Here is a 25,842-nt window from a genome sequence, read left to right on the forward strand (position 1 = left end):
TTGTAAGAATACAATATACAATACATGTAACATACAAAATATGTTAACTGACTATGTTATCAGTAGGGCTTCTGGCAACAGTAGGCTATTAGTAGTTAAGTTCTTGGGGAGTCCAGAGTTATATGTGAAGTTTCAACTGCACAAGGGGTAGTACCCCTAATCACCACATTGTTCAAGAGTCAACTGTAGTTATGTGTTCAATCAAAATGCACACACCCCATTGTTCATTAAAAATCATTACCAAGCTGGGCGCGGTGGCTCACGCCTGTAATCCCAGCATTTTGGGAGGCCAAGGCGGGCGGATCACCTGAGGTCAGGAGTTCGAGACCAGCCTGACCAACATAGAGAAACCGCGTCTCTATTAAAAACACAAAATTAGCCGGGCATGGTAGCGGGTGCCTGTAATCCCAGCTACTCGGGAGGCTGAGGCAGGAGAATTGCTTGAACCCAGGAGGTGGAGGTTGTGGTGAGCCAAGGTCGTGCCATTGCTCCGTCTCAAAAAAAAAAAAAAAAAAAAAAGAAAAATTCATTACCAAAACTATTCTGCTGTATTACTCCATAGGATGATGTAATGTAAATTACTTCAATAAAAGACATCAAATCTCACATTTTAAAATACCTGAAAATTAGTTTCTTTCCATCCAGGTTTCTTGGCTAGCATCCTCACTAATGCCTGGCATGGCATTTCAGTTCGGTCCATTAGCTCAACAGCCTTGAAGTAAAATAAGAGAATAAGAGTTTAAGGGTTAAAGATTACTTCCAAAGGAAGAGTAAATACCAAAGTCAAGTAAGTGGTTACCTCTGAAGAAAGGAGTGGAATAGAACTGAGGAGGGTTATTGAGGGAGCTTATATAGCTTCCGCTGTTATGCTTTATTTCTTTGTGTTTTTATGTCTATAATGCTTTATTTCTTAAGCTAGATGCTTGGTATATGGCTGTTAAATTAGTGTCACTGAACGTTTATCTCACATTTCAGGAATTCACAAATAGTTTGCTCCATGCAAAATAATAGTTTTCATTTGCCTAGTGTGTGGCAGAAACTGCTTATACGTATTTTCTCTTCCTTGATTTTCCTAAAAACAGCAAAGCAGAATAGATTCGAAGTTCTAAAGTACTGAATATCAAAGATGCACAAACTCAGATCTAAACCCAATGGGCAGCAGACGCAGGACTGGAAGGCTTCTGCCATAAGTGACAGTGCTCTTGCAGTGTTTCTCCTTACCCTTCCTCATTAGAATCACCCGGTATATGCCAAAATGAACTGCCATGCTCCTTTACAACACAGGTTTTTGAGAGGTTTTCATACCAATGGATAATGTCCATTCTACCAAGGAATCATGATGATAAAGGGGAGAAAAAGTACTGGATGAGGGGTGGTTTAAGTAGAGCGACCTATTTGCCTAGGAAGTTTATGAGCAAGTACCATAGTTAAAAAATTAATCTAAGCTGGGCTGGGCCGGGCACAGTGACTCATGCCTGTAATCCCAGCACTTTGGGAGGCTGAGGCAGGCAGATCACGAGGTCAGGAGAGACCATCCTGGCTAACATGGTGAAACCCCGTCTGTACTAAAAATCCAAAAAATTAGCCAGGCGTGGTGGTGGGCGCCTGTAGTCCCAGCTACTTGGGAGGCTGAGGCAGGAGAATGGCGTGAACCCAGCAGGTGGAGCTTGCAGTGAGCCAAGATCGCACCACTGTACTCCAGCCTGGGCAACAGAGCAAGACTCCGTCTCAAAAAATAAAAAAAAATCTAAGCCTTATAATTCAGAATAAGAATCTAATTTTCTTAAGTATGAAGTCATGAGCTTATAAAGGCCATAGAATACTGATGTTTAAAAATAGCAAACACTACACAGCTACAAGAAATAAAAAGTCCCACCTCATCTTTAATGCCATAAAACGTGTTCACCGGTTATAAAACACAGCAATTAGGACAAATCCTTCATTCATCAATTTCACTGCTTCCATATAATCTAATTTTCTTTCACACTCAATTCTTCCCTATGCACTACCTTCTGGAACTCTTCCATACAAGCCAGCCTTTCTTTCCAGTTACTGCTGTCAAGAAGCTGTATACAGGTAGGGGGAAGAACAGCTGAAGCTTTTTCTTCACATACTTCTATCTGTAAGATACAAAAACATATTAGAATTAGGAATTGCTTAAGGGAACAGATGACAAGAACGTAAACATACTCCAGCCAAAACTAAAAGAATACTCCCATAGGTATGCTATAGTTTCTGAGGCTTCTATTATACTTTGATAAAGGAGATTGTCCAAGGCAGTTTCAATAAGCTAAAAAATATCAATTAACTGTATGTTGTAGAACCCAGCAAAGAACTCCAGTCTTCTCATTGGTCTCACTTTGCAGGGTTCATGATTTTCAGGCTCAGTGTGTTAATACTGACCGAGAGCTCAGGCTCCACTATTTCTTTAGTCTCCAGTCCTTTCTTGTTCTTGGTTCCAGTATTCCCTGCGCCTCCTGGTGCAGCTGGTTTCCCCTTTTTTGGTGGCCCGCCAGCCTAAAAACAATTTAAAAAATAAAAATTAAACCACCTAAGGATTTAAAATAGTGGAGTTTTTTATTTTTATTTTTTTTGAGACAGTGTCTCATTTTGTTGTCGAGCCTGGAACGCAGCTGCACAAGCTCGGCTTGCTACAGGTTCAACCTCCTGGGCTCAAGGGATCTTCCTTCCCACCTCAGCCTACTGTGTAGCTGGGATCACAGGCGTGTGCTACCATGCCTGGCTAATTAAAAAAATTTTTTTTTGTAGAGACAGGATTTTGCCATGTTGCCCAGGCTGGTCTCGAATTCCTGGCTGCAAGAGATCCTCCTGTCTTGGCCTCCCAAAGTGCTGGGATTACAAGCATGTATCACTGAACCCGGCCTAAAACAGTGGTTTTTAAACTTTGAGTCACACACTCCCTTAAAAATTTGATTAAAATGAGGGATTACCCTAAAATAAACATTTTTTGTACCTACAAAATTTAGCAGTTTCCAGGTCAGACAGAAGCCCTGAAGACCACCCATGGGGTAATCTGTAGACCCCATATTAAAAACTTGAATTTAGAATTAATGAGATAAATGAAACAGAAGTGATGGCCTGAAATTATACTACATTTACAAATTAATTTGAGAATGACATCCTGATACCTTTATTTTTTTTACATTTATTTGGTGTTTTTTTTTTTGTTTTCTGAGACAGGGTCTTGCTCTGTCATCCAGGCTGGAGTGCAGTGGCCTGATCATGGCTCACTATAGCCTTGACCTCCTGGGCTTAAGCGAGCCTCCCATCTCCAGCAGCCCTCCCATCTCAGCTTCCCAAGTAGCTGAGCACAGTAGTTCACACCTGTAATCCCAGCACTCTGGGAGGCTAAGGATCCCTTGAGCCCAGCAGTTTGAGACCAGCCTGGGCAGTATGGCAAAACCCCATCTCTACAAAAAATACAAAAAAATTAGCCAGGTGTGTTGGTGTATGCCTATAGTCTCAGCTACTTGGGAGGCTGAGGTGGGAGGGCTGCTTGAGCCCAGGAAGTTGAGGCTGCAGTGAGCCATGATCATGTCACTATACTCTGGCTTGGGTGGCAGAGTGAGACCCTGTCTCAAAATAAATAAATTCATTCCACTCCAGTTTTCAAAAGTCCCAAGATACAAAAGCAGAATATGTACGGGGGAAAAAGTCACAAGAAAGTAGTATATTACAATGTACACAGCAAATGATAACTGTATTATGGCAACACACATCACCATTCACATTGTTCCTTCTACCTATTTTGGATATTTGTTATGAAATGCCCCAAACCTAAAAAGAAAAGATAAAATGAAAGAGGACCAAATCAGTCTTCAACATCCAGACCTGTTCTGAAACTAATGTTATCTTGAATATATTCCAATATTGTAAGTTGTATTTAGCAAAACTAAGGATACTAGTTTTTAACTAAATGGAAACCTGTAATACTTACCATGTCATATCGACAGTATGGTTTTGCTGGTTCACAGTAATAACCCCATAAAAGGATTTGCATTCTAACCCTAAAAATGGAAAATTCTGTACTCTTTGATTAACTAGGATACCTCTTCTGGATCTTTCTCTGTAATAGCATTCTCTATATGGAGAGATACTTCAAATAACAAATCTCCTACTATTCTTTTTGTTGTTGTTAACAGACATCAATTTTTATTTATTAATTGACAGATTTATCGAGGCTGGGCATGGTGGCTCACACCTGTAATTCCAGCACTTTGGGAGTCTGAGGCAGGCAGATAATTTGAGGTCAGGAATTTGAGACCAGGCTGGACAACATGGTGAAATCTCATCTCTACTAAAAATACAAAAATTAGCCAGGCATGGTGGCAGGTGCCTTTAATCCTAGCTACTCGGGAGGCTGAGGCAGGAGAATCACTTGAACCAGGGAGGCAGAGGTTGCAGTGAGATGAAATCGTGCCACCGCACTCCAGCTTGGGGGATAAAAGGAGACTCTGTCTCAAAAAACAAAAACAAAAACAAAAACAACAACAACAACAAAACCAACCAAACAAAAAAGACAGAATTATCATTCTACATGATAGCTGGCTCAGTGGCTCACGTGCTGCTGATATTGTCTTACTTATCTTTTTCAGAATGGGAATAGAAGGAGGTTGCTCCCAGCATTTTAATTTTTAAGATAATTCCTCATAATAAGAGAAGGTCAGCCAGCATGAACATGGAAGGGTTTAAAGAGGTAAGAGGCAAGTGGGTTACAGCAAGAAAATCTGGACACATCTTTTAAGGTTTTGGGTCCAGGTAATTGTCCAGAGAAACAGGAACTAGTGAGAAAGGAGAAAATAGCTGCCGATTTCCTGTTCTAGAATGCCAAGGAGACAGCATAATGTGAAAGAAAGTAGAGTCTGTAACTAGAGGTACTCAGGGTAAATCCCAGCTCTGCCACTCTACGCATTCCACAAACAGATACCGGTTTCTACTATATGCCAGAAACTATTCTATGCATGGAGGATCAAGCAGTGACAAGATCTCTATCCTTTAAAAGCTTACAATATGGTGTGGGGATACAGTAAACAAACAATCAAATCAACAATAAAAATATCAGAGCATGTGTAGGACACAAACTCACCGAGTCTTAGTTTCGTTTTTTGGAAAAACAAGGATAATGAATACCTACCTCAAGAGTTGTTCCAGTGATTAAATGACATTATAAAGGCAAAGTGTTTCATAAAATGATGCTCACTAAATATCAGTTCTCTTCCCCTAACTCCATGCTGAGTGGTTCAAGATGGGGCTGGCGTGGGGAAGGAGAGTTAAACTTTTTGCATCTGCAGCAGATAACTCTCACTCTTAAGAGAGTCCACAGGACACATGCTCATTAAAAGAATGCCATAATTGCCACTAGGCATTTGCCCCACTTCTACACTGTACAAAGGTGTAAACACCTGGACTGGCATGAAGACTCAGTGATGTGATCCATCGGCATTATCAGTAAAATGACCAACTGGTATTATTAGTTATTAATGTTAAGTGTGTTGCCACATTTTATTTCATTATTTAATGATACTTTCTGATCCTTTAAAATATACTCCTCCTGGCTGGGCGCGGTGGCTCATGCCTGTAATTCCAGCACTTTGAGGGGCTGAGGCAGGTGGATCAACTGAGGTCAGGAGTTCGAGACCAGCTTGGCCAACACGGCAAAACCCCATCTCTACTAAAAATAGAAAAAATTAGCTGGGCATGGTGGCAGGTGCCTGTAAACCCAGCTACTCAGGAGGCTGAGAATCGCTTGAACCTAGGGGGTGGAGGTTGCAGTGAGCCGAGATTGTGCCACTGCACTCCAGCCTGGGTGACAGTGCAAGACTCCACCTCAGAAAAAACAAACAAAAAAATACTCCTCCCTTGCATATGCAGTAAAATGATTTTTGACAAGGGTACCAAGGCGGTTTAATGGGGAAAGGACAGTCTATTCAACAAATGGTGCTGGGAAAACTGAATATCCACATGCAAAAAGAATGAAGTTGGACACCGTATATAAAAATAAAGTCAAAATAAAGACATAAATGTAAGACCTAAAACTATAAAATCTTTAGAACAAAATAGAGGGCAAAAGCATCATAAGCCTGGGGGCAGTGGCTCAGGTTTGTGATCCTAGGAATTTGGGAGGCCGAGGCAGGAGGATTCATTGAGCCTAGGAGTTTGAGACCTGCCTGGGCAACACAGTGAAACCCGTCTCTACAAAAATATTAAAAAATAAAAAATCAGCTGTGTGTGGTGGCACGTGCTTCTGGTCCCAGCTACTCAAAAGGCTGAGGTGGGAGGATTGCTTGAGCCTGGGAGGTATGCTGTGATTGTGCCATTGCACTCCAGCCTGGGGAACAGAGTGAGACCTTGCCTCAAAACAACCCAATTCAAAAATGGGCAAAGAACTTGAGTAGATATTTTTTCAAAGAAGAACTATAGAACTACAGATTGCCACCTGCACATGAAAAGATGCTCAAGGCCAGGCTTGGTGGCTCATGCCTGTAACCTCAGCACTTTGGGAGGCCAAGGCAGGAGGATCACTTGAGGCCAGGAGTTCAAGACTAGCTTGGGCAACACAGCGAGGCCCTCTATAAAAAATTTTTAAAAATAAGCTGGGTATGGTGGCAAGTCCCTGTCATCCTAGCTACTTGGGAGGCTGAGTGAGGAGGATCACTTGAGCCTGGGAGTTCCAGGTTGCAGTGAGCTATAATCGCACCACTGCCCTCCAGCTTGGACAACAGAGCAAGACCTTGTCTCTAAAAAATATAGAAAATAAAAACAAAGTAGTCAAATTCATAGAAACAGAAAGAAGGGGCTGGAAGAAGCTGAGAATGGGAGGATAGTTAATTGATTCATAGAGTTTCAGTGTTAAAACATGAAAAGCATTACGGCAATGGATTGTGGTGATGCTGCACAACATTATAAACATACTTAATATTAATGAACTGCACATTAAAAAGAGTTAAGACAGACCAGGCACGGTGGCTCACGCCTGTAATCTCAGCACTTTGGGAGGCCAAGGCGGGTGGATCACCTGAGGTCAGGAGTTCAAGACCAACCTGGCCAACATGGCAAAACTCCATCTCTACTAAAAATACAAAAATTAGCCTGGCATGGTGGCACGTGCCTGTAATCCCAGCTACTGGGGGGCTAAGGCAGGAGGATCACTTGAACCTGGGAGGCGGAGGTTGCAGTGAGCCAAGATTGCATCACTGCACTCCAGCCTGGGCAACAGAGCGAGACTCCATCTCAAAAAAAAAAAGTTAAGATAGTAAATTTTATGTTAAATTGACAAAACACACTTCTGTGCCTTCATCACCATTTTTATCTCTATTAAAGCTCCAAACAGCTGAATTTATTGCTGGAATATCCTATCTTCATTAACAGATTTTCTGCTGTATTTTTAATGTGGCCAATGAATTCATTTCTCAAACAAAATAATTTTAGAGGAACAACCATGAACCCGAGACTCAGACCCTTCCTTACTAACTTCTATTTTTAAAATAATCTATTAACCTTAGCAGCAGGTGCCTTTTTTAGAGGTCCTGGTTTGGGTGCGGAAATGTCCTTTGTGTCCTTATCTCCTGCAGCCCCTGAAGCAGCAGTCCTTCCAGGCAGAGGTTTGAATTCCTTCTTATCAGCAGCTAGTCCAGCTTTCTTACCATGTATCAGTTCTACCTTTTCTGAACATTCTTTGATCTGGAGAATGAAAGTGAGATGAACATCATTAAGCCCAACTTTGAAACACAACCACTACGTTATTACATTTCTAAACCACAACTACACATACGAATTCAGATAAATGGCCAGGCAAGGTGGCTCACGCCTATAATCCCAGCACTTTGGAAGGCCGAGATGGGTGGATCACTTGAGGTCAGAGGTTTGAGACCAGCCTGGCCAACATGGTGAAACCCCATCTCTACTAAAAATAAAAAAGTTTAGCTGGGCGTGGTGGCAGGCGCCTGTAATCCCAGCTACTTGGGAGGCTGAGGCACGAAAATCATTTGAACTCAGAAGGCAGAGGTTGCAGTAAGCTGAGATTGTGCCACTGCACTCCAGCCTGGGTGACAGAGTGAGACTCATTGCCAAAAAAAAAAAAAAATTTTTCAGAGAAAAAATTTCCCTTTCAACAAAGATAAATTATCTACACTTTTTTGGCAGTAGATAGGCATACGTAAGATATTAATCTTACATTTTATTTCTTTACAAATTAGAATTGTAATAAACTTAAAATGACCACATTGTTTATGGAAGACATTCACATGTAAGAAGGTAATTTTCTGGACCTTAGAAATAAATTTATCTCACAGAACTGTTTTCACCTTCTCTACAGATTGGTCACTCAGCTTTTTTTTGGTTATAATTTGAAAGCTATTTCTACAATTATCACCAGCATAGCCTGGAATGAAACTTAAATTCTCAAAAGCTAAGTTTTCAAACTCTAGGTCTGAACTATCAGTGGAGGATGAAATAAATTTCCTGAGGTGATATCAGCATTTTTTTCTTAATAAAACAACAGACAAAATTGAAGACAAAAAGTACCAGAGAGCATCCTCCAAAACTTGTTTCAATTATGCATTTCTTTCCTACTATAAATGGCAATTTAAAAAAAATCAAGAACTCCTCATCAAAACTACCAGTACTCTATAACTGTCAAGAGACAAAGCCATGATGCAAAGAGACAGGACTGTTGTCCAATTTCAGTCCAATCCATTACTAACCTACCTTATCAAGCTTGAGTTTGTCCACATCAGCTAAGAATGGGTTTACTGCTTTCTCGCCAACCACCTTCAAAGCAGTACCCAATGCTTCAAATGCGGCATCTCTGACTTCAGGAGCAGAATCATTGATGTGCTATAGTCCAGAAGTAAGCAAAATGATATTAATGCAAGGTATTTTAGGCATTACTCATTTTAATTCAGACTGATGGTTGCTAGATAAAGAATTTGCTTTTTACAATTTACTGGAACTAAGTATAGCTTTCCTTGTGCCAATTGACAGTTACTCTTTCAAAAATTCTTTTTGGGCCAGGCACGGTGGTTCATGCCTGTAATCCCAGCACTTTGGGAGGGCAAGTTCGAGACCAGTCTGGCAAACATGGTGAAACCCCATCTCTACTAAAATACAAAAACTAGCCGGGCGTGGTGGCACATGCCTATAATCCCAGCTACTCAAGAGGCTGAGGCAGGAGAATTGCTTGAGCCTAGGAGGCAGAGGCTGCAGTGAGCCAAGATTGTGTCACTGCACTCCAGCCTGGGCAACAGAGCTAAACTCCATCTCAAACAAAACAAACAAACAACAACAACAAAAAAAAAAACAAAAATTTTTCTGGGTTAAGGAAACCCTTGGTAATCCATTTAGCAAATAAGTACTTCCTTTTCCTCTTACCCTCTATCTAAAATAACTCACTCCCAAATGATCTTCAAATACTCCACATTTGATGCCTATGCTTGGCCAGATTCAGCTGAACACCAGTATATGGGACAAGGAAGAAACACAATGTTTAACAGTTAATGGAATCATAACACTAACTTGTGCTTTCTTTCAAGAAGAGGAACACAGGAGACTTTGGATTCAGTTTCCAAGCTGCAAAGGCTCTGCTCCTCAAAAGATCATAACCTCTACAGTCTGAAAGTCAAGTAGTCACTGTACATAATTTGCAGGAAAAGAATCTTGCCTAGGTATAAAATATTCCCCCAATTTCAAAGAGAGTCTGTACCTTAAGTAGTGCAGCACAAAAGGGCTTTAGCAAGCTCTTTGGCAGGGTAGAAGCAGTGCAGTGGCGGAAACTTCTTGCAATAAAAAGAGATGTCTGCTGCTTGATGGTTGGATTTTTATTATCCATTACTGCTAAAACATCCTCACTGATGTTCTGTAGTGTGGTCTTTAGAAAGAAAATGTGGTTAATGAGCTTTTTTCAATTGCAAAGAACAATCAAAATATTATATTGACAAACTTTACTTCAGATAAAACTACAAACTCATGCTGTCAACTTACAGTAAGGAAGATTGCATCAATTGCCTCCTGCAGGGCTTGTACCACTTGAGGTTTCTTCTCTTTGAATTTCTCCAAGATGGTTGGCACAACCTGTAAAAGTGAATGGCTAGCACATTATTCAGCAACAAAGAGGAATGATATATTGATATATCCTAGAACATGGCTGAACCTTAAAAATAGTATGCTAAGTTAAAAAAAAAAAGCCAGTCACAGGCTGGGTACAGTGACTCATGCCTGTAATCCCAGCACTTTGGGAGGCTGAGGCAGGTGGGTTGCTTGAGGCAAGGAGTTCAAGACCAGCCTGGGCAACAGAGTGAGATCTTGTCTCTACTAAAACAAACAAACAAAATTAGCCAGGTGTGGTGGTATGTGCCTATGATCCCAGCTACTTGGGAGGCTGAGGTGGGAGGATCACTTGAACCCAGGAGGTCAAAGCTGCAGTGAGCTGTGACTGCATCACTGTATTGTAGCCTGGGCAACACAGCAAGACCCTGCCTTCCCCCTCCCCCCCCCCCAAAAAAAAAGCAGTCACAAAGACCATGTATTGTATGACTCCATTTACATGAAATGTTAAATCCACAGAGAAAAAAAGTAGATTCGTGGTTGCTAGAGTCAAGGGCAGGGAGCAGCATGGGGAGAGAGTGTTAATGGGCAAGGGGTTTCTTTTTGGGGTGATGAAGATGTTCTGGAATTAGATAGTGCTGATGGTTATGTAACATTGTGAATATTCTAAAATCACTTTAAGAGGGTAAATTTTATAGTATGCAAGTTTTATCTCAATAAAACTTACTTTCTAAAAAACCACCTTGTCTCCACCAAAACAAACCAATAAAGCAAACATTTAAGTGGAATAAAAAGTCATTTCCTTTCTTGAAGGACATAGTATCTTATGCCGGAACAATGAAGAATTCTCATTCTCTCCCACTATGGCAGTGCTTCTCAACCTATTTGCCGCCTCTGCTCTGTCACCCACGTGGGAGTGCAGTGGGATGAACATGGCTCACTGAAGCCTCGGCCTCCTGGGCTCAAGTAATCCTCTCATCTCAGCCTCCCGAGTAGGTAGGGCTCAGGTATATGTCACCACACCTGCTATTTTTTTTTTAATTCTTAATTTCTTGACCATTTCCCTGTAAATATAATTTTTTATTTTATTTTTTGTCGAGACAGGGGTTTCTCCATGTTGCCCAGGCTGGGGAAGAAAATTTCTAAGGTCCAAAGGACACAGCAAAGCTCAATGGCATCCAAAAACAAGAAATAATTGTTTTCAAGATTTCCCGGAAGTGGTTATAGACTACTTGGTATAGTCCAAGGACTATGGTTCCCATGGAAAAATACAAGACTTTTTAATACTAGTTATAAACTTGAAAATCAAGATATTTTAATGTCTATAAAGCTAACATTCACTTTTATAAATATTGCCAAAAAGTTTGTAAACATTTAAAGAAAATAAAGCCAAGTCACTAACATGCTTGATACTAAACACCGCATATATTATAGTATTAAGGTGGGGGAGACCCCAAACTACAGAGCAATAGAGACATTCTTTAACCAGGACAACAAACTGAAACAAAGCCAGAATCAGTACTCAAACTGGAAAGCCAGTTAATTATCCAACCATAATTTGGTAAATTAAAATGAATTTTAGGCCAGGTGTGGTGGCTCAAGCCTGTAATCCCAGCACTTTGGGAGCCTGAGGCAGGCAGATTGCTTGAGCTCAGGATTTCGAGACCAGCCTGGGCAAGGTGGCAAAACCCCATCTCTACCAAAAATACAAAAAGTAGTCAAGCATGGTGTGGGGTGTGCCTGAAGTCCCAGCTACTCAGGAGACTGAGGTGGGAGGATCACCTGAGCCTAGGAGGTTAAGGCTGCAATGAACTGAGATGGTGCCACTGCACTCCAGCCTGGGCAACAAAGTGAGACCCTGTCTCAAAAAAAAAAAATTAAAATTATTCTCTGAACTGATATTTAAGTGGTGTAGGAAAAAATTGTTTTTTATCTTGAAAAATTATTCCCAATATAAAAGTGTAAAATATCCCACTAAGTAACATAAAATTGATCAAAATGGCATATACACATCGATATTATATAATATTGATTGCTATAAAAATAGACTTTAATTTTATTTCAATTTATGATGTATATGTCTAAGGGTTTTACAGACCCTTATTTTTATTTCCCTAGTAATAAGCCAGTCATGATTTATTTTTATTTGGTAGTGTCTTCTTTTTTTTCAGTTAAGTTCTCTGAGATTATTTTTAATGCTATGAGTAAGCAAGCTCCAAATACCATAGCTCATGTGAGGCTAGGTATTAGCTTCACAATATAAAATGGACACATGACTAGGGACTATTAGGAAACTCCTAAGTCAGTCTAGGGAATCAAATGATGAAGTGGCTAGCAAGCTAAACTCTAAAGATCAATAAGGTCAATTTTTAGGATGCTGAGCCATTCTTAGTAATGCAGACCAGATTTAGAGGCCAAAGGACAGATGCCACAGTTAAAGAAAACATCTTAATTAAAATTATTACCAAATTTGATTGGAAACAAACTTATACAAATAGTAAGTCAACAAATGTCTCCAGTCAGATTTTCTTTGAATAAGTAAAACGGAGATAACCTATATAAAATATATAACATTGTAACCTATATAAAATGTCTCAAATATGTAAGTAAATTATATATTAAAATAGGAAAACACTGTAAAACACATTTTATATATTAACCTCACAGTTTTACATTGCCTTTCCGACTCTCATTTTCATTCTGGTCCTGGTCGTTACAAGTTTTGTTTCATCTTGTTATGATGTGTATAATATTGTAAGAACAAAGCAAGATACCAGTAAGTAAATAAGTAATAAGCAAATAAATCAACTCAACTAAGTACTTTAGGCCTAGTGCCTGACTTTCTACATAAGGCCTATAAATTTTGTTACAACTGACATCTACTGAAATTTCTAAGATATATCTATGCTGAATATTAACAAAACAGAGAGAAATTTACTTTGTACAATATATACACATCTATGCCAAGGAGTTGTTTTAAAGCAAACAGCAAACTAGGACTACCATTTTTGATAAATTTTGTTGATCTGTATCTAAAAAGGAGTGTTACTTACATGTCCTGCATATTGTCCAAATTTCTTCCTTAGCCCAACAGCCAGGCCAGTAAGACATTTTGCTGCCAAAGCCACCAACATGACATTGGTGTCCTTTCCAACAACCTACAAAGGGGGGTAAAAAGGAAAACAAAATAGTCACAGCCATGTAGAAGGGTATTGAAATTTTATTCTCAAAAGAACTCTGAGGCCGGGTGCAGCGGCTCACACCTGTAATCCCAGCACTTTGGGAGGCTGAGGTGGGTGGATCACCTGAGGTCAGGAGTTTGAGATCAGCCTGACCAACATGGTGAGACCCTGTCTCTACTAAAAATACAAAAATTAAGCAGGCATGGTGGCAGGCACCTGTAATCCCAGCTACTTGGAAGGCTGAGGCAGGAGAATCACTTGAACCTGGGAGGCGGAGGCTGCAGTGAGCCGAGATTGCACCATTGCACTCCAGCCTGGGCAACGCAGCAAGACTCCATCTCAAAAAAAAAAAAAAAAAAAAAAAAAAGAACTCTGAAAGCTCTTATGCTAATATATGACCAATTTTATTTACTACAACAGAGGAGAAATTCTTCTTTCATTGTATCGAATTTGGGAGCTTCCCTTCATTATGTTTAGTCTTCTATCTTAAAGTTCTGCTAATAAAACATAGATAAAACCACAACATCAAATTGCTCACTATCCAGTAGTGGCAGTCTGGGCTGTCAGCACTGTTCAACTGTGCAGGAAATGACCCTGATAATGGCAGAGAGACGAGAGGTCTGCTGACTTTGCTTTGGGACAAGGAAAATGAAAAGGCAATGTATCTCTGAAAGACATCACAGGGCAACAGCTCTAATATTCATAACCAAGAAGCACCAGTACAAAAGGCTGCAGGTACCTTCAGGAAGTCCATGGGGACTCTAAATTGTGAATGCTACTGCATTCTTCTGAGAACCATTCTTCTGAGGGAGCTTCTGGCCTTGAGGCTGCCACTTCAGTCATCTAATGATGGTTAAGCTTCAATTCAGAGTCTCAGTCGATTCTCCTCTAGCACTGCTTATATTACTGCCCTCCTATGCCACAACCCACAAAGCCCAGCACTTATCTAAACTCACGGGTAGTAACTGCATCTGTGTCAATTTAACAAGATACTGACTACGACTGGGTTCCTTCCTGGTAAGATTTTACTGTGGTACACTGCCCAATCAGTTGGTGTTAAAAAGCTGCTTTATTATATAATAATACAGGCAGTGTGATGTGTGCCTGTAGTTCCAGCTACTTGGGAGGCTGAGGCAAAAGGATCACTTGAATCTGGGAGGCAGAGGTTGCAGTGAGCGCAGATCGCACCACTGCACTCCAGCCTGGGTACCAGAGCAAGACAGACAGACAGACAGACAGACAGACAGACACAGACACACACACACACACACACACACACACACACACACACACACACACACACACACGGCTGCTTTACTTATAAATGCACATACACACACGGCTGCTTTATTTTTAAATGCCCCCAACTCTTCTTTTTTCACTCTTTTCCCAGTAAGAGTAATGCCTCCAATCTACTTTGAATTTTATCTAGTCCCTACAATCTGGTGTTCCATAAGCAGAATGCTTTATTCTAGATTCTCTGCATTAAACAACTCCTAACATGCAACATGAAAGAAGTTCTACTTCGCACTTATATGCACTCCTTAAGTGCTGAGGAATAAGGATAAAGAAACTAACATTTATTGAAAAAACAAATTAGGCACCAAAATTTTGTACGCACTTTATAATCCTTTTTAAGTTTAATTTTCACCCAAACCCTATGAGGTAAGGACTATTATTATTTCAACTTTGCAGATTCACAGCCAGGCGTAGTGGTTCACGCTTGTAATCTCAGGACCTTAAGAGGTTGAGGTGGGAGGATCTCTTGAGCCCAGGAGTTCAAGACCAACCTGGGCAACATAGCGAAACCCTGTCTCTACCAAAAATAGAAAAATTAGCCAGGCATGGTGGCATGCGCCTGTAGTCCCAGGTACTCAGGAGGCTGAGGTAGGAGAATCTCTTGAACCTGGGAGGCGGAGGTTGCAGTGAGCCAAGATCATACCACTGCACTCCAGCTTGGGTGACAGAGCGAGACACTATCTCAAAAACAAAAAAACAACAAAAAAGTGCAGACTTCAAAAAGATTTTTTTTTTGAGACAGAGTCTGGCTTGATCTTAGCTCACTGCAACCTCCCACTCCAGCTTCAAGCGATCTTCCCACCTCAGCCTCCCGAGTAGCTGGGACTAAAGGCACATGCTACCACACCTGCTAATGTTTCTATTTTTTGTAGAAACAGAGTTTCTTCATGTTGCCCCGTCTGGTCTTAAACTACTGGGCTCAAGCAATCAGCCCGCCTCGGCCTCCCAAAGTGTTGGGATTACAGATGTGACCTACTGTACCCAGCCAGATTCTAAAAATTAAATAAAGATTAATGTGCTTACAGTCAGGTAGTTAGCAAATGGTAATGCTGTGTGATTCAAATCCAGGTCAATTCTGACTCCAAAGTTTTTGCTCCTTTTATTAAGTAAAGCATGTTCTCCCTCTCAACTTGTGTTAAGTCCACCTTCCTTATGAGAGGATGAGATCAGGGTCCTAATGAACATTTTGTTAAATCTCTAATTACTGTAAGTCTATGGAGAAAAAAATTTTCCATTCATTTCTGTATTGAAATCACTATTGGTATTTATAAATGTTCTGATTATTTTTCCTTACCAAAATATCTCTCAGATATGATTTAGATGCTAGGCTTTATATTTAGCATCTAAATATATATTCTAGGAATGGACATCAAAAACATGTAAGATCCCATTCCAACAAATTCTAGTTCAATGAATCTGGGATGAAATTTGGACATCAGTATTTTTATATGGCTCAAAGGGTGATTTTGTCATATGGGCTCAGTTAAAAAACTATCATTCTATTCCTTTCTTAGGAGAATACCTCTCCCTATCCATTGTTGGAACAGTAACCAGTGGGAGCTAGACTCTAGACACTCATGATCTTAATGTATAGTATTGAAGAAGATACTGCGAATCTGTTAAATTTCAAGATTGCAAAGGCTCAAATAAACTTATAAGTGAGCAATGGACCAGATACCCTAATACAATACCTGCCTGTCACACTCATTGACACTCATTGTTTATTCCCATAAACAAGTTATTCTCAATTGGGAAATGAGAGTAGGGAAGATGGAGAAGCGTTTATTTTTAAGAAAAGTAACATATGAGGGGGGACTCCATTTCAGAGGTAAGAAAAACAATGACTTCTGTCTTTTCAGTAATTTCTGTTCTAGACCAGGGAATGGAAGCGTTAGCTCATAATTTCAATATAATTTAAACAATAGGAAATCTTGTACAGTTTTAAGTGCTGTCACTTTTCTCATAAATTGAGGCCTACAGTATTAAAACAAAGTGCTTTAAAGTAATTATCAATTGGTATTTATCTTTAACTAGAAATTAAAGCCACTAGTTAATAATAACTAAAGCACACCGTTGACAGAGGAAAGGAAACAAATTAATGAAACCCATTATGAATTACTGTGTTTAGAAAACTATGATGAAAACAAGCAATAATTAAGGGGGGAAAAGTAGAAAGAACAAGTGAAAAAAGATTAATACCACATAGAAGTCTAAAGATTGTATAAGAAAGCACTTCAAAAATCCAAATCTTAATGTAAAGATAAATAAATTATATATATATAAAAAATCAAATGTCCATAGGCATAGGCACATGACAAAATCAAAGAAGCGATGAGCTGGGAGGGAGGCATCTTATAAATAAAAGAACGATAGGCCAGGCGCAGTGGCTCACGCCTGTAATCCCAGCACTTTCGGAGGCTGAGGCAGGCAGATCACTTGAGGACAGGAGTTCAAGACCAACATGATGAAACCCTGTCTCTACTAAAAATTAAAAAAAAAAAAAAATTAGCCGGGCATGGTGGCACGTGCCTGTAATCCCAGCTACTCGGGCGGCTGAGGCAGGAGAATCGCTTGAACTCGGGAGATGGAGGTTGCAGTGAGCTGAGATCGTGCCACTGCACTCCAGCCTGGGTGACAAAGCGCAACTCTGTCTCAAAAATAAATACATCAATTAAAAATAATAGAAAAAAAAGAACTATAATCTGTGAGAACAGGAAAGCCCACAGAATATGCTAAATCAGGTGACAACTCAAAACAGTTTAAAAATAATTTCAGGAATATCATAAGAAATTTTAAAGTTAATGCCTTTTTACTACTTTCATTAAAGGAAAAAAATTGAGAAATTAATGGGATTACTTGATTTATACAATACAAAGAAGAGATAATTATGGAGGGAAAAAGGACTGGTCTGTAGTCTATTCTTCAATCTCATCCTCTTTTTTCCATTTCACCATTTCCCCACTTTTTTCCATTTCACCATTTCCCCACTTTTGTTATGTTTCTAGGAAGTCAATATAATACAAAGTTTGTGTGTACATATAACTAAAATCAAATACAAAAAATAAAATGTCAGCTGGGCACCGTGGCTCATGCCTGTAATCCCAGCACTTTGGGAGGCCAAGGAGGGTAGATCACCTGAGGTCAGGAGTTCGAGACTAGCCTGGCCAACATGGTGAAACCCCGTCTCTACTAAAAACACAAAAATTAGCTGGGTGTGGTGGCAAGTGCCTATAAATCCCAGCTATTTGGGAGGCTGAGGCAGAAGAATCACTTGAACATGGGAGGCAGAGGTTGCAGTGAGCCGAGATCGTGCCACTGCACTCCAGCCTGGGCAACAATAACGAAACTCCATCTCAAAAAAGAAAATAAAAAAAATAAAATGTCTGTGTCACTACTTAAGGCAAAAAGAAAAGAAAATGTCGTTTCAGGTTAATTTTTACAACTGAAGTTAACTTTTCATTGTTTTAAATATTTTAGCCACAAAATTCAGTTTCTTTTTACTTGTTTGTGGTCTTTGATTCCCTCCACCCCACCATGTGAAAAGGGAAAGAAGTTTCTACTGCTACCCTAGATCTCTCAGAAATCTATTGTCTGTCTACTCAAATATAAAATCCATGATGCTCTCTCTTTATATAGTACAGCAAGAGATTATATTTACATTCACAATGCCAATGGAAACCACAGAACTGTCTTTGTGTGAGAAGCTAATATCCTTAGAAAATACATGTAGAAAACACATAATATTAATGATAAGGAAAAAGAAAAGGTTTTCTTTGACACATCGAGAATTCAGCGCCAGAGCAATAAGATTTCTAATTAATAATCAAATGCTGGAAGAATTGACAGAGAATCTGTAGCTCTCTTCATATGTCACTGGAACCTGACTTTCCCTGTCTCAGTGCCCTCTACTATTCCCCTTCCCATTCTTTCCTCCCAGGCTCCAGGTTGGTAAAACTCTTTTTCCCCTAGGGCAACTCTCTTTTATTTTACACGAGTGTAACTCTTCAAGATGGAAAATTGATGACTGAACAAAGATTTCACAAATCATATCTCTGCCTCCAAGTCCCACTGAAGGAAAGCCTAGGAAGGTTAACTACTAGAATATAGTTGATCCTCATCATTCACGAATCCATATTTGCAAATTCACCTACTTGCTAAAACTTGCTTATAATCCCCAAATCAATACTCATGGTACTTTCCTGGTCATTTACAGACAAGTTCAGAGCTGTGAACATTTTGTATTGTCTATTGTGCACATTCCCAGCTGAGGTAGACAAGATAACACTCTGCCTTCTTGCTTTAGCTTTTACACTACAAACAAGTGTCTTTTTCATGGTTTATTCAGTGCCATGTTTTTGCATTTTTGTGTTTTTTGTTGGTGCTCTTGTTGTTTAAAATGGCCCCTAAGTGTAGTGCTGAAATGCTGTCTAGTATTCCTAAGTGCAAACAGGCTGTGATGTACCTTAGGGAGAAAATACACGCGTTAGGAAAAGCTTCAATCAGGCAAGAGTTACAGTGTTGTCGGCCAAGAGTTCAATGTTAATGAATCAACAACATATATTAAATACGCTATCTCCAAACAGAATAAAACAAAGTTATGTACTGATTGATGGAAATGTTGTGACCAAAGGGTTGTAGGATCCTAACCCTGTATTTCTCTTAGAAGCAATGATTCAATATTCACTAATTTAGTGTTCGCAGTGGCTTTACAGTATATAACTACTACAACTAATGACTTAGATGTGCATATAATTAAAGATCAACTTCCTCCCCTCACCATTGTAATCCTCTGTAATTTCAGACTGAGGAAGCAAACAAAACAAAATTTTCATTCTTGCTGTATTCAAGAAGATGTTTTCAGAGTTTGTTCTTAAGCACTATAATCATATCCACAGTGTTTGATCTATACTTACAGTTTTCATAAAAAGTTACTACATACAAAATGTCCACCAGCAGCATTCAACTTGCAATACCAAAAGATTATTTCCTAAAAATGTTTATCTCTTACTTAGTACTTGTCTGTTTCAGAACTGACCACATATTCCTATACTCTTTACTTTACATACTGATACAAAGTAGTGTGTTATCATTTGCTATCTTCATGTTTAATATTTGTCCAATTAAATACAGCTAACTTAAATAGCTCATCCTATAGAATTATAAAACTGGAAAATGTAGTTCTAGATCAGCAACTCTCTTTTCCTAGAGAGTTACAGAAGCTATCAAATAGCATACCTAAAGTCAAAGTGACAAAAAACAAAGATTGAAAATGAAACTAAACCACAACAGGAATTTAAAACAACCCTTTAAAAATGTATGTCTGTAATTCAAATACCATCAGTAATGTTCCTTAAGTGGCAATGTATGTGTAATTAAAAAGATGACTGATGAGAAATTCAAAGCCCTGATCGCTGTTACAATACCAGTACTGCAAGTCCTCATATTTACCTTCTTTAATGCTTTTACTAAATCTGCATAATCGCCAGCTTCCAGTTTGGGGTTTTTTATTAGTACTTCTACAGACTCCAGGGCCTCTTTTCTCTCTTGCCATTTTTTTGCCTCCTGCAAGATACAATATGAGTCATTTGTAACAGAAAATAAGAGAGCGGAATAAAAGTCTATTTATTGCACTCTGCTAATTCAAAGATACATAATTTTTTTAAAAAATTATAAAACTGGCCGGGCGCAGTGGCTCACGCCTGTAATCCCAGCACTTTGGGAGGCCGAGGAGGGCAGATCATGAGGTCAGGAGATCGAGACCATCCTGACTAACAAGCTGAAACCCCGTCTCTATTAAAAATACAAAAAATTAGCCGGGCGTGGTGGCAGGCACCTGTAGTCCCAGCTACTCGGGAGGCTGAGGCAGGAGAATGGCATGAAGCCGGGAGGCGGAGCTTGCAGTGAGCCAAGATCGTGCCACTGCACTCTAGCCTGGGCGACAGAGCGAGACTCCGTCTCAAAAAAATAGTAATAATAATAAAAAATAAAACTGTGGAGGCAATCAGAACATTTTGTTCATATATATAAATTTTTGTTCATATATAAAAAGTATTTTCATAAGATGTTATAACTAAAGTAATATAATAAACAAACAATGCCACAGATGTTTCATTCTCATTTTCTAGGCAAACGTTAGTAAGCAGATGTCAAACAGAAAACATTAATAGAAAGCATTTCTAGCCCACCCATCTCACAGCAGCACAATTACAGGAGAGGAATTTCTACACTGACAACATTAAAAAGACCAGAAAAGAACAATCACATAACCAGCAACCCACTACTACAGTGGTGGTTGGGATAAGACTGTGTTTCTCAACTGGGGATGATTTTGTCTCCTAGGGAACTTCTGGCAATGTTTGAAGACATTTTTGATTGTCATGACTTAGGGAGATGGTATTACTGACATCTAGTGGATAAAAGCCAGAGATGCTGCTAAACATCATACAATGCACAGGACAGCTGACAAAAAATGTCAACAGTGCTAAGGTCAAGAAACCTTGGGGTAAAGTAGTGGCAGTAGAAACGGAGAAAGGGGAGGAATCCGGAGCTCTTTAGTGTTAAAAACCAGAGAGAAAATTAGAAAAAGGAAGTCAAGAATGTTCTGGTTTTATGGCAAGACATGTTTTAAAAAAGTGCTATAATATATATATGTACAAAGTAGTGTGGGAGCAAAGAGGAAGAAGCAACTAACTCACTCTACTAGGGAAGATATGGGATGGAAGGGGGTGCATCAGGCAAGGGCTCAGCAGAGTATTCTAATTCTATTCAAGTAATTATTTTACAAGAAACAAATGAAAGAAGTTTAACTATTACTTACAATTTTGTCATAAAAGTCTTTGGGAAGTTTGGAAAGGATTTCTACAGCTTCTAAAAGCTCATAAGCATCTATTTGTGGCAACTCATCACCATCATCACCACCTTTAAGGAGAAAAACAACACAAACCTTAAAAATGCTTAGAATTGTTTTACTTATCAGTTATCAGTCCTTTCACAACCCTGATGAAATTTTAATAGAGAAGGGACCAGAGTTATTAAAGCTACATGCAACTTATATTTTATTAAAGGCAATCCTACAAAATATGCCTAATGAACACAGATTCTCGTGGCAGTGCCAGTTCTTGCTAATTTTTGCAGAAACCAGTGTTTAAAATTGGCTTACCTCCTTCAGCATCTCCACCAGCGGACTGTTGTTGTTCCAATTTAGCTTCTAGTTCTTGTTGGGAACGAAGAAATCGAGTAGGTCTAGGAGCACTTGTTGGCAGTTTGACCCATTCTTCTTCTAGTTCTTTCAACTGCAAATGTCATATAATATTTAAATAATATCTGCATCTCCACCATTAGTTAACATACTTAATACTTACATTTATTGACATATCAGGACCCAATTTCTTTCTTTTTTTTTTTTATTGGAGACAGAGTCTTACTCTGTCACCCAGGCTGAAGTGCAGTGGCATGATCTTGGCTCACTGCAACCTCCACCTCTTGGGTTCAAGCAATTCCCATGCCTCAGCCTCTCGAGTGGCTAGCATTACAGGTGTGCACTACCACAGCCGGCTAATTTTTGTATTTTTAATAGAGATGAGGTTTCACTATGTTGGCCAGGCTGGTCTTAAACTTCTGACCTCAGGTGATCCTCCTGCTTCAGCCTCCCAAAATGCTGGGATGACAGGTATAAGCCACCGTGCCTGGCCTCTAATTTCTTATTTATGTGGCTCTACCAGGGCAAACAAGAAAGATTCATTCATTCATTCATTGAGAGACAGGGTCTCAACTCTTTTGCCCAGGCTGGACAATTTTGGCTCACTGCAGCCTCCACCTCCCCAGGTTCAGGTGATCCTCCCACCTAAGCTTCACGAGTAGCTAGGACTACACCCCAGGTTCAGGTGATCCTCCCACCTAAGCTTCACGAGTAGCTAGGACTACAGGCTGTGCTACCATGCTTGGCTAATTTTTTTGTATTATTTGTAGAGATAGGGTTTGCCATGTTGCCCAGACTGGTCTCGAACTCCTAGGCTCAAGTGATCTGTCTCCCTGGGCCTGCCAAAGTGCTGGGATTATAAGTGTGAACCACTGCACCAGCGGAAGAAAATATATAATTAAATTTTATTTCTTTTACAGCATAAGTCAAACTAACTTGAATTTACTATAAGGAAGACGTATGTCTAAGCACTAAGAAAGAACAGTAAGTCCCACTTTTTAAGACACTCTCATTAGTTCATTAATTCAGATACATTTACATCATCAGAAGAGTCTCCAAAACCAATTGTAATAAAAAGCCAGAAAGAATGTACTTCACACAGATAATAAGTTCTGCCACCCAAGAGAATTGCAGAGAAAGTTAGCTATGCTCAGAAAAGCTGATTTCAAAATTAAGAATGTAAAATAATTATTTTTAAGGACAGAATATCAACAACGATAGGAAGAAAATATTTTCATATTAACCTTGTGCGAAAGCAACCAGAAAACTTTTTGTCTCACCTGAACAGAGTTTATATTTTGTAATGGGGGTCTCAGAGCATCCCGAATCCATCTGTAAATCTCCACAGCAATTAGTTTGGCTTCATCTCGAACAGCCTTCTCTCGAGACTCAAAGAGTTTTGGCAACACTTTGATAATTGGCTTAAGCAAGATGATTTTGGAACCAAATTCACTACAAGTAAAAAATTGGGGAAAAACTGTCAACATGCAATGCGATTAAATAAAGCATTAGCTTTTCTTCATTCAAACATAGTTCCATATCTACATATTAGAAGAATCATATAAGTTCAGTTTTTTTTAAGGCAACAAAAGAAAAGGAACTCATAACTGCTTACCTACTAAGGTGTTGTTCTTCTAAGAATATTATTTAATGTGTAGGGCCCAAAATAATATTACCATTTTTAAACAAACTTTCTAGGTAAGCAGACTAGGAATAATTAAAACCTATAAAGGATCAACATGTTTAATACCCTTTTTTTTTTCTTTTTCAGATGGCATTTTGCTCTTGTTGCCCAGGCTAGAGTGGTATGGCATGATTGCAGCTCACTGCAACCTCTGCCTCCTGAGTTCAGGTGATTGTCCTGTCTCAGTCTCCCAAGTAGCTGGGGTTACAGGCATGCGCCACCACGCCCAGCAAATTTTTGTATTTTTAGTAGAGATGGGGTTTCACTATGTTGGACAGGCTGGTCTCGAACTCCTGACTTCAGGTGATCCACCTGCCTCAGCCTCCTAAAGTGCTGGATTACAGGTGTGAGCCACCACGCCCAGCCTAATACCTCAAATATGTATGTATATACATATAAAAGCTTACAAATATAAACTAGTTTATAAATATTTACATGAATGAAATCTACTTTTAATAAACCTTTAATAGCTCCTATAATTAAAGTGATTCATTTACCTAGATAGATCACAAATCCTGGCAGTATTTTGTTCCTGACTTTGTGGCTATCACACTATAACTCTGGGCATCTTAAATCTTTCTTTACTTCAGTTTTCTATGGGGAAAATGCTGCATTTTGACTTCTTTCAAAAAGCATATTTGGCCAGGCACAGTGGCTCACACCTGTAATCCCGGCACTTCGGGAGGCTGAGGCAGGTAGATCACCTGGGGTCAGAAGTTCAAGGCCAGCCTGGCCAACATGGTGAAACCCTGTCTCTACAAAAATACAAAAATTAGCCAGGCACGATAGTGGGCGTCTGTAATCCCAGCTACTTGGGAGACTGAGGTGGAAGAATCGCTTGAACCCGGAAGGCAGAGGTTGCAGTGAGCCGAGATCGCGCCACTGCACTCCATCCAGCCTGGGCAACAGAGCAAGGCTCCGTCTCAAAAAAAAAATAAAATAAAAAAAAGTGTGTTTAACCTTACATATCTGTCATAGATTACATTTTCAAGTTCCCAACTGGCCAATTTTAGCTATCTAATATCACTATTAACATTTGTGAGTATCAGATTCTGGAGCAGGAGAGATTTATTTATGAAAGAACACTGAAATTCTGTATGAGTAGTAGGACCCAAATTATTATTTATCTATTATCTAATGTGCACAAATTTATCTCATGTGAGCAAATGCAACAAAATTACTCAGTAATAGCTACTAGTGTACTCCAACGATTTTTTTTTCTTGGTTTTTGTTTTTAGTTTTTTGGAGACAGGGTCTCACTATGTCATCCAGGCTGGAATGCAGTGGTATGATCACAGCTCACTGCAGCCTCGACCTTCCCTGCTCAAGCTATTCTCCAGACTCAGTCCCCCAAGCAGCTGAGACTACAGAGGTGCACCACCATGCCCGGCTAATTTTTTTTTTGTATTTTTTGTAGAGACGGGGTTTCTCCTTGTTGCCCAGGCTGGTCTTGAACTCCTGGGCTCAGGCAATCTGCCTGCCTCAGCCTCCCAACCCAAAGTGCTGGGACAATACAGGCATGAGCCACTGCTCCTGGCCTTAATTATTATTATTATTTTTGAGATAGTGTCTCACTCTGTTAACCAGGCTGGAGTACAGTGGCACAATCATAGCTCACAGCAGCCTCACCCCCTGGGCTCAAGTAATCTTCCCGCCTCCTGAGTAGGTGGGACTACAGGCACAATAAAAAAAGAATTTTTAATAAGATACCTGGCTATGTGATATAGTTTAAGTACAAATATCATGAGAATAACCTACATAATCTCTAAGATTTCTTTTAAAATGCTTTTATATTATTAAAAAAATAACATTTTAACTTGGCTCAGCTGACCTTTAAGATTAAACAAAAAATAAGAAATTATAGTGGCAATAAACCATTTTGTTTTAGGGATATTTAACATGGTGCCTGAAGAACCTAACATTTGAGATTTCTTAAATCTTCCTATATATTATTACTGTTTCATCTGAATCTTTTTTCTCTATCCTGGCCTCCTTCTGTAAGAAAAAAAAGATGGAGCAAGTCCACATGGAAAATAGACACCTTAATAAAATAAAACCTAATTTTGATACTAAACGTATTACTATAGAAAACACAAAAGGGTACTAGAAACCTGTTTTAGGTACCACAAATGTTTCTGGTCACCTGAAGCTCTCACTAACAAAGCTTTAGCAAGCTCTGGAACCCAGGATCAAGCAGTTTGGCCTCAAGGTTCTTGAGGGTCCCAGAGAGCTACCTAGTTAAACTATAGATTCTGAAATGCTTTAGGACAAATAAAGAACCACACAGGGATGGGACTACATAACAACATCTATGAAGAAAACATGAGATATACGTCACTTGTTATTTTCCTACTCTTATTCTCCCAGTTTAGCTAAAAAATGAAATAACCAGAGTACACAGCACTCCAGACTAGAAA

The 25,842-nt window shown here is 39.5% G+C and overlaps 1 protein-coding gene across 6 annotated transcripts in view; it reads right to left on the reverse strand.

Annotated features, from left to right (window-relative positions):
* The window catches only part of CKAP5 (cytoskeleton associated protein 5), a 102,548-nt gene that overhangs the window by 44,526 nt on the left and 32,180 nt on the right, over positions 1–25,842 (reverse strand). For all 6 annotated transcript variants that reach the window (XM_001165890.7, XM_009460332.3, XM_024347088.3 and 3 more), the window contains exons 5-16: positions 23,022–23,193; positions 21,703–21,835; positions 21,361–21,461; positions 19,992–20,105; positions 13,116–13,220; positions 10,000–10,089; positions 9,722–9,886; positions 8,728–8,856; positions 7,519–7,701; positions 2,404–2,517; positions 2,010–2,120; positions 620–712 (exon numbers count right to left, since the gene is read on the reverse strand). In XM_001165890.7, coding sequence (XP_001165890.1) covers positions 620–712; positions 2,010–2,120; positions 2,404–2,517; positions 7,519–7,701; positions 8,728–8,856; positions 9,722–9,886; positions 10,000–10,089; positions 13,116–13,220; positions 19,992–20,105; positions 21,361–21,461; positions 21,703–21,835; positions 23,022–23,193 — 1,510 coding nt within the window. The remainder of the gene's footprint in view (positions 1–619; positions 713–2,009; positions 2,121–2,403; positions 2,518–7,518; positions 7,702–8,727; positions 8,857–9,721; positions 9,887–9,999; positions 10,090–13,115; positions 13,221–19,991; positions 20,106–21,360; positions 21,462–21,702; positions 21,836–23,021; positions 23,194–25,842) is intronic.

Source organism: Pan troglodytes, chromosome 9, assembly GCF_028858775.2.
Source record: "Pan troglodytes isolate AG18354 chromosome 9, NHGRI_mPanTro3-v2.0_pri, whole genome shotgun sequence".
In the NCBI taxonomy this organism is placed as follows: domain Eukaryota; kingdom Metazoa; phylum Chordata; class Mammalia; order Primates; family Hominidae; genus Pan; species Pan troglodytes.